We start from the raw sequence: 9,351 nt of genomic DNA on the forward strand, positions 1-9,351 counted from the left end.
AAATCGTAATTCGGAGTGATGTCTATGCATGAGTCGAGAACTCTGTCACTAGTATAACGTTCCTGCTGCTATTGTTTCGGGAGTCAAAGATGTGGTGGGGATGTGAGTCCGTCGTCACAGCCGGGCCCTGAATGTCTTCGTGGGGAGATATGTTGCCATGTGGCAACCGCATATTATAATTATCTCAAAGCTGACCATGAACCAAGAAAGATCCAAAACTCCTGGCGTCAGAGCGCCGCGCTCCGAACCTTTCCGGCTACCGGCTTCCCAAAATAATCCCAAAGTCCGTCAAATCATAAGCTAATAATACACTGCAGCATCATTGAGATTGTCGTGTCTCACAGCTCAGTTGATGCCCAACATGGACGATTTTCTCCTGTCACCCGGCTTCTCCTGAAGCTGTCTCCGGTACGAATCTAACTCCATCGTCGCCCACACAAGGGCAATCTTACCCTTGTCGTAGCGATACATGCAGTGCTGGTGGAACTTGACGCTCTTCCCGTTCGGCTTCGCGTCCGCAAACTCCTGCACCGGCGTCCCCGAAATCTGCAGCCTCACAGCAACCTGCTGCGTCTCCTCGTCGACAAGCAGCTCCTGAATATTGAACCACAGTCCCGAAATCGCTTCCTGACTGTACTGCATACTGCGTGCGTAGTCTTGCACCGAGAGAACGCGGTTGTTGTGTCGCAACTCCTTCTTGCAGTAGCGCGGGAACTCCTTGACCATGCTGCGCCGGTTGATGCTTGCAACGTACTTGCGGTACGTTGCCGCCAAATCAATGGGTTCCGCAGGGAGACTGCGCATGAAGAAGCGTGGGGTGGTCGCAGCCTCGGGTGTCTGCAGGCGAATACCGTCGTTATCCTGGAGCGTAAGCATGCGCGAGATCTTGCCCCTGTCGTCGAACCACACGAAACACTGCTCGTCGAACTCGTACGTCGTGCCGACGGGGTCAACATCCATCATTGCCTCGGCGAGCGTGACGCGGTTGATGTATCGCACAGCGACGGCCTGGGCCTTCTTGTCGACGAGGAGGGTGTCGATTTTGATCTTGAAGCTTGCGAGGCCCTCGACGCGCGATCGCAGGCGTTCGACATGCTCTTCGCGTGTCTGGCTGCGGTTGTTGCGCATCAAAGTGTCGGCGAGGTGGTTGCCGATGACATCGAATTTGCGGTTGTTGAGGCAGTCGAGGTACTCGCGCAGGCGGGCACCAATGTCGACTTGGATGCCTTTGCCGTCGCCGTTCCATCTCTTGGAAGAGGGACTTCTGCTCTTGCGGATGGGAATGCTGGTGGTGTTTCCGGTAGCAGCTTCTTTGACTTCTGGGACTTCGGGAGGCTTGAGCTCGGGGGACTCGGGAGGAGTGAGAAGGGTCTCGTGAGGGAAGCACGGAGCTCCGTACTCGTCCATCGTGACCGTATTCATCTTCATCATGATATCTTTCGATGGGGGTGTAGTAAGGGTTTAGTGATCTGTTTAATCGACTGTGACGAGAGCATGTGTTGCCTCGAGAGGATGAGTTCTGTCGCGATTTCGATGGGTGTAGATGGGTTTGGTGAGATGATGGGATTGTGGAAACAGGGTAGCACTCGGGGACGGGAGGTATCGAGCTTCTCGGCGTGAATTGTACTTGTAGGAGGTGAGCTTAGGTTGTCGATCTATGCAGATCACGGATGGGAAACAGGCCAGACCACGCCAGACCACGGAGACGTAATTAGGGGGGATTAGGTAAGTAAGGTACTTTTGTTATGAATGAGCACTGAAAACGATCGAGTGATGGGAATTACGGGAGCTCAGAACCAAACAGCAGTGGACGTGACCGGGCCGGGGGTGGTGTGACTGAGCAGAGACATAGGGTGAGAGAGACACAGAAAGTGAGGGAAACACGAGTGAGAGAAAAAAAGGGCACGATGAAGATCTCAAGCTTTGCGCCACGCCTCTCGCGTGAATGACGTACAAATCCCCGCAATTCCTGACATCACCCGCATCCCTGTGGCGGCCAGCCGAACATCTCATCCCTCACCATCCCAGAACATCCCAGGACCATCCCTAACCATAAGCGGGACGCGCGGACCTAACCCAAACAGCCACGGCACCGCGCTAGTCCGCCAGATTATATGCTGTAAATAGCCCCTGGGCCAGTCGCCAGGAGGGAAACCTCCGCTACATTCCAATCCGGCGAGCCACGCTACTCCAGGTGGCTTGGGTGGCTTTCCTGGGGCAACCGGGGGAAGAGGGGAAATGATGGTCGAGACTCTCAGGTCATGCCCCAGGCTCAGAATGACATAGGTAGCGTGATACGGTGGTGTAAGAAGTACGTAGTCTCCTATTGAAGTGAACCCCAACAAAAACCTGAAAATCAGTTGAATCGAAGTCCGCCTAATCATGCCCAGACCAGGACCACCATCACGTCCCATCAACTATCAGCCATCAGACGGATGAACGGTCCCTGCGGCGGGAAGTGGAACCCTCCCATTAACTCAAACCACCCAAAAGGCCACCCCGGTCCTCGCCTCCCGAGCTCCCGGGAACCCGGCATTTCCCTCACAAGCTTTTCAGCAGCTGAACGGGGCCGGTCCCGGATTAGTGTAGCTCGTCGGCGTGGGCCAGTACGGCTGGAACAGGATCCCGGGGTCCGTAGACTTGTACGCCTCCGGGAACGACACGAGACCCGACGGGCTGGTGCTCCCGCCCCCGGACACGGAAACCTGCGCGCACGCGAGGTAGAACTGCGCTCCGCCCTCCGTGGCGGCGCCATGGAGCGCCAGGTGCTCGACGCGGACGAGGTACTCGCCTGATGGGATGCACGCCGGAATCTTGGTGGAGAGTATTTGGGTGTCTGTGACGTTATTCATCATTAGCTTTTGCTTGTCCAACTCATGAGAAGCCCCCCCCACGAGCCCACAAAACACTGAATCAGCCCTATGCGGAAGGAATCTGTTGCGGGCACACGATTCACACACTCTCCACATAAGTGAGAGGGCCCCTTTTCTTTTGAAACCCGCAAAAGGCTTTTTAGTCTCTGCATCTTCTCCTCTTTTCTGCCCTGTTTCTTTCATTTCTAACATTTTCTTCACTACCCTCCGAGCCTCTTCTCCGTCATATTATTCTGGAGACAAGCAAAAAGAAGGCAGGAAATTGGAAACAACTCACTGGTAGAAGCCCACTCCAACCCACTGCTCGTAATAGTCGGCCTCTCGTGGTAGATCTTGAACCACACCGCCCCGCTGCCGTCCCACGTCGCCGCGGTTTGGCCGGTCGGCACTTTGGCCATGTAGAAGCTCGCCGGTCCCGGGTGTCCCACGACCCCGTTGGCCGCGAATCCGATTGTTGAGCCTGCCGATACCGGCAGCGTTGTCACCGTCCCACGATCAGCAGCGTCTGCTTCATAGCAACGGATCTGCGTCGACGACACACCGTCGGCCGGGCCGTTGGTGTAGAAGTTTAGCGTCTTGCGCACGTGTTGCCATTCGGGATAGGTTGTGCCACCGTAGACGAGGCGACCGAAGGTGTCTAAGTTCAAACCAGTCAGAGCTATCTTGTAGTTTATGTGCAGCGCCGGCTTTGTGGTTTCTGTGAGATGCGTATAATTGACAGCCAGACTTACAGTGGGCCTCGGCATAGGCGGCTGCCACAGCGAGAAGAGCGATTGGCGAGAACTTCATTTTGCTGCTGTGATGTCGACTCCTGAACGTATGACTTCCCAAAACCCTAAGTCTTCTGGAATTCAATTTTCTCGATCAACCTCGGCCAGCCGACCTCCCAACTCCTTAATAAAGCTGCCGTCTCAATCACTTCCATATCACTACTTTCGATGCTCACGTGGCGTATGCGGGTGGTCGCTTTCTCAGCAATTACGAACGCTTAGAAGGAACTTCCAAGAGCTTCTTAATATCATGAAAGTCTTTCCGGTCACTGGCGAAATCTACGGGGCTATGTTCCACGAATCTTCTGTCTTCGGGGTCGCAACCGGAGCGAGGCCTCCGAGAGAAGGTCACAACACGATCCTGGCGCTGCCCTTAGTTGCTACCCGCCAAGATCCAGTGAACTACCGCCTGTCCAATGGTTCCGGGGTAAACATATTGAACCTAATTAAAACTTGACCCAAGTCTGTGAAAGGTTTCTTTCTCTCGTCTGGGGTTTACACTTTCTTCCTTCAATCAATATTCGAGCTGCTCTGGTGCCAGGTATTCTAGCATCCGTAACACAGGCGGATAGTACTCATATTCTCAAGGAGACCGATGGGTCTATAATCTCCGCCTTTTATATGTACGGTCACTGCGACCACAAGCAGCACACGTACAGTATTTTGCGCTCTGTATTGGTCGGTCTGAGAAAGGCAGACGAGTTTAACAGACAAGCCTACCAGTACCCAAGATAGCATCGGGCCGCTATCCTCAACTGTGACATTATGAAAGATTCGTTTGAGAGATCAACCCTAGACTCCATTTGTATAGCAGAGACGACATTGCTGCATAAATGCGTAGTGTACTGGCACTGGTATGTAACAGAAACTCGGTCGAACAAAGCATCCCACATCGCCCACTTCAAGCAGTGTTTATCTCAGATCTGCGTCCGCCTGAAAGTCCAATTCAGGTTTCAGGCTGGTGTCAGCTCATATCAGTCTTGTATGGCTCAGCACCTCAGCTAAAGTTATTCCTGATGCGGCAGATCTCGTCACAGTTGACGTTATCGGCATAGGGGCCCTTGCAATCACACTGATTGGCGGGCAAAACGTTGCAGCAGCAGTCCTGGATCATAGGTTAGCACTATGTTAACACCAAATAGTTCACAGCGAAACGTTTATTGCAAATTGACTTCGGCATACCTTTGCAGCTACGCCGCTGATGATGGCGAAGGCAGTGACGAAGATAGTGAACTTCATTTTGAATGGTTGAAATTGACAATGATGATCTTGTTGTTGGTTTGCTGGTTGATTTGATGTTTTGAATGGCTTAGACAATGCGGATTGATTATGATGGTTAAGAGGTTCTTTTTACTACCTCCTGTTAATCGGAGGAAAGGTGATGTTTTATACAAATTTCCAGGAGAACTCTCATCAACTCTTATTACTTTTAGATCCCCATAGAAGCCTAATTGTCACTGATAGCAACTGCCTCAGGACGAAGCTGGTATGTAACACCGGTCGTATTGCAGGTATTTGTGAACGATTTGCACTACGAACCCATGACCATGTAAAATGAACTGGCCCTGAATAATAATCAACTTTTCAACATTACTTATCGGTCCTCGTGAGCTTCTTGGCTCTACACTTCCACGAAGTGAGAGTGGACCTCGCTCCTGACTCAAGTCCAGTCACAACTGCATTCTAATTGTTACTATATCCACAAAAGCCGGTGGAAATTCGTTTTGAGCATAGTCCGTCAGGTTAATACAAGAACATCGACGTAATCAACCCGATGTCAGACTGGCAAAGTTCCATGAACGGGTCGTATCACGATAGCTACCAATGGAGTGTCTCGACGGCGTACGAAGTCAGGACTCTGGGTTCACCCGGTTTTACTCCGCCCATCATGCAAGTTACACAAATATCTCTGACTCCGTGCTACCTGAGCAATGCACGTGCTACTTGTAAAGAAAATGGTTTATAATTATTCTCAACAAAAGAGTTTTGAATGTGCGATTCCTACCGATTCTGCAACCGAACGAAACCCTTCTCTACTTTATTTACCTTTCGCTCCTTTGCAAGAAGTTACCCGCAATTAGCTATCTTCTCTCAATTTCAACACTTGGTTGATTATAAGGTTCTAATCATACACTCACTCGGTCTGAAATTTGCTTTACAACAGAGGACTAGTAAGTAGTCACGGGTAACGAGTCTGGCTCTACTTATGGAAGAATGATGGGAGACGAAAGCCTGGTGTGAGGGCGTTGCATTTTAATTTAATCAGGTGCGGCATCATTGAAACGATTACATGGAATGCTGGATTGGGAGATTTCCAGAATGACTCCATGGCTGGTGTGGTACTAGAAGTAATTCCCACAATCCTTCTTCGTTTCCTAGTTTGTGCACTAGGTAATGTTCACTCAATGCCATTACTTTAAAGCCTTATTCAAAAAGACATCCGCTGTCCTCGTAAGACTTACATTTATCTCTGCGTTGGTCTTGAAGGTCTCTTGTAGTACCTCCAATCAATGACTTAATCCGTTTATCAACTGGCTTCGCCTTGCTGTTTAGGACTCGAAGACTTTGGTCTTAGTACCCATACTAAAGCGCTTTTACGATGGGTATAACCAGGTAGTTACTCAGGTGTTTGAAAATGAGGCTTAGTGTTGATGATTGTTGCTTGGGCAGGGCAGTTGAATCGAGGTGCAATGATCTTCTACGTTTTGTGCCTTTACAACATCTCAGCGGACCATGCTTACCCAAGTGCATATAGCATGCGGCGGAAAGACTCGGCATTTGCCTTTCAGCTTGCTTCAACATTCGAAAGAGACTTCAAACTCCAGTCATCATATGCGCCTTGACCAGCTTTCTTTACGGTGTCATGACGAGGCAAAAACTGCTTGGTACTGCACCACGAACTAGGGAAGACTTGATCAATGATTGTCGCACCCCAGCCTGCCTAATGCACGTGGGGACCGATCCGTGTGGATGTATCCCAATTGCCCAAGTACACTGATGCTTCGGAATGGAATCGCGAAATCCCCCGTACAATATCCCTATATCTATATCTTAGAAAACATTACGAGAAGTGGGCTCCCATGAAGGCCAAATCAGCGTCTACGTGCTCATTGTTGCTATTCTTCTTGCCCTTCCTATGGCCAGCATTATTGGTTTTCTTAGTCTTCGACTTCGGTCTGGATGGCGAACCGCAGCGGGCGGTCGTGCTCGATGTCTCTTCGTCCACGGAGAGAGGAGGGGCGGGTCTGTAAATTGGAAATTTAGAGATGAGAATGGAATAGCAAAACAAGCCTTAGCTCCCGGAGACGAAAACTTACGCGGGCTGATTACTTTTGCGTGAAGATCCCATTATCACGTGTAGATTGCGTTTGTAAATCGAATCACTAGGTAGATGGAATGGCTGATATATGAGGAGTACGTAATTGTTGACACCCTCTGAAAATCGCAAATTGAACAGTCTATCCAAGAGCCGATCAGTGAAGCTATGTGGGAAGAGGATGGACTGATGTCAAACATAAGAAGACAAGAGAATCTGAGGGTTTGAACGAGATATTTATGATTCTAGAAACCTCCCAGTCAAGCAGTGATCAGTTTGACCTACATACAGGCTCGGACACTGCCGCCCTACTTAGCTTCGCCCTTTACCTCCCACATCAGGCAGACATATCAATGGTAAAGCAGCACAGTAAAGCCAGGCACATACAGCCCAGATCCGCATCCGTCAGTTGACTTTCACCAGCTCAAGGTCGATGTAATCTCCATTTTTCCTACCAAGATCGAACGCCATTGGCCTGTCACCTTTTGCAAGTCCCACTATAACATCGCAGCCAGGCCTAATAGTCAACACCGGACGGGCGAGCAGAACCCTGGGTGTCACAGTCGTCATGAAGGCACAGTGAGTGATGCACTTAACATGTAGAGACCCTGGCATCCTATTGGATCCTCACCTTTTGTGCATGGTAGTCGTTGGAGGGAACGGCTTTCGGCTACCTGCAGAAACCACACTAGCGTCAGTTTACAAGGTGGGTTGATCAACAGGTCTAGGCGCAATGAATGGTGACATTCTCATTGGTCAATTGCCTTTTGTTTTGTCCAGTTATTCGCTGGCAAGGGCTAACAAGGCGGGGCGTCGGTAGAGCTAAATTGGGCGGGAGACCGAGAAAGGGGCAGCATGACAACTAAGCATGCAACGTGCAATAGAGCCTCCTTGAAAGCGCATCTGCCAGCTTGCAGGCGAGTGTATATGTGGCGGTGGTTGCTCAGATTGACTGGCCCGTCTCCTTTTGTGTTGCCATTCATTGGATGTATGTTGGGATCTTGGAGGCTTGGCCACCACAGCTACGACTGTGAGGCGCCGTTCATGAAGCCCCGATTGGTGAGTCGCCTTTTGTGAGTTGCACAGACAAGAGATGCGGGTTGAAGGGCTGCTTCAGCTGCATACCGTCATTGTTCAAAACGAGGCATCCATTGCCTTAAACCTCAAGGCAACCGCCACGAGGTCGGTGGAATAAAACCACATGGGTCCGTCTCCTTGAAGCGTTTTGATCCCCTCCTCCCATACCCATCTCGGTCAATATTCAACACTCCTGTCGATCATTTTAACCTTCATATATCAATTCGTTGGGTGGTTTCCCCAAACAGGTTCTCAAGTCCATCTTGAGTTCCTGAACCTGCACCTGGAGTCGGTTTCATTTCTTCCCTGACGGACCAAACATCACTGTTGCCTCAATTTTCCGTGGCGTAGTAATGGACGCCCCGAAAACCTTTGGCCCGCCCCGTCAGGCTACGTTCCATGATATTCCTTATGAGAAACGATGGGACCACTTCAAGGACATAATCGTCAAGGCCTTTTTGGGGAACGCTACAAGCAGCCCACTCACATTCCCAAAACTTTCCTAGTTCATGAAGAAGCAACATGGCTTTGATGCATCGTTGGTCAACCTCTGTCCCGATAATAGCACTAGTGTAACCTTGCCATCCTGTCATCTAATGTACGACGCAAACAGGGACGCCCAGTATCGCTATCGCCTCCGCCAGTGGAATATCCGAAAAAATTCGAAAGGAGCAGAGAAGACTGCTGCGATCAACGCCCTCGGGAAGCGCAATCGTCCCGGGGGTAGCACCTCGGATGTAAAGATCCGACAAGGGGAGTCGATGATGCCCATGGACAGCAAACAGGTGAAGCGGTTCATCAATGACAGTATTCGTCATCACTCTGTCCCGTCATTGACCCCTGGCATGTAAGCTATCATCCCCACCACCACTCCAACAGATCAGAGTCTAACCAGACGGAATCCCAGAGTGTCTCAGTGGAACCTGCCATTCATCGCGTATCGTGCCTCGCTCGGGAGGCAAGACGATCAACCGTCTCCGTTCAACTGCAATCCATCGACCCCGCAATATCTCCAAATCAACAGCCCCGAGGCATCTGCTGGCCAAGCTTCGGACATGTCTCCTGGGATTGCTCTCATTCGGAGGAAGACCATGCTGGATCGGTCAAGCCTGCTTCTACAAGGACGTAGAGAAGAGTTATTAAGTGGATGTAATGTCAATGACAGAAGGTATAGGTTTCCTGCCGATGTTTCTGCTGATTCATAATGCTGATTACTTTACAGAACACTCGAAGACTGGCTGCATGACTACTGGATGTACTGCTTCGTGACGGCCAAGTTCTGGAGAACCGGCCCTCAAGAATGGACAGCCGGAAT

General features: G+C 50.6%; 2 protein-coding genes across 2 annotated transcripts; both read right to left on the reverse strand.

Annotated features, from left to right (window-relative positions):
• Positions 1 to 345: 345 nt before the first annotated feature.
• N0V96_000778 (uncharacterized protein) lies at positions 346 to 1,407 on the reverse strand (the record flags this gene model as incomplete). Its single annotated transcript, XM_053193238.2, has 1 exon — positions 346 to 1,407. The coding sequence occupies one exon, from the start codon at positions 1,405 to 1,407 to the stop codon at positions 346 to 348; it is 1,062 nt and encodes a 353-aa protein (XP_053049356.2).
• A 1,145-nt stretch (positions 1,408 to 2,552) lies between these two features.
• On the reverse strand, positions 2,553 to 3,662 carry N0V96_000779 (uncharacterized protein; the record flags this gene model as incomplete). Its single annotated transcript, XM_065756039.1, has 3 exons — positions 2,553 to 2,836; positions 3,151 to 3,531; positions 3,605 to 3,662. 3 exons carry the CDS (start codon positions 3,660 to 3,662, stop codon positions 2,553 to 2,555), a joined length of 723 nt encoding a protein of 240 aa, XP_065615279.1.
• Between the last annotated feature and the right edge of the window lie 5,689 nt (positions 3,663 to 9,351).

The sequence above is a fragment of the Colletotrichum fioriniae genome, assembly GCF_027942845.1.
Source record: "Colletotrichum fioriniae strain IMI 355084 chromosome Unknown scaffold_1, whole genome shotgun sequence".
Taxonomy (NCBI): Eukaryota; Fungi; Ascomycota; class Sordariomycetes; order Glomerellales; family Glomerellaceae; genus Colletotrichum; species Colletotrichum fioriniae.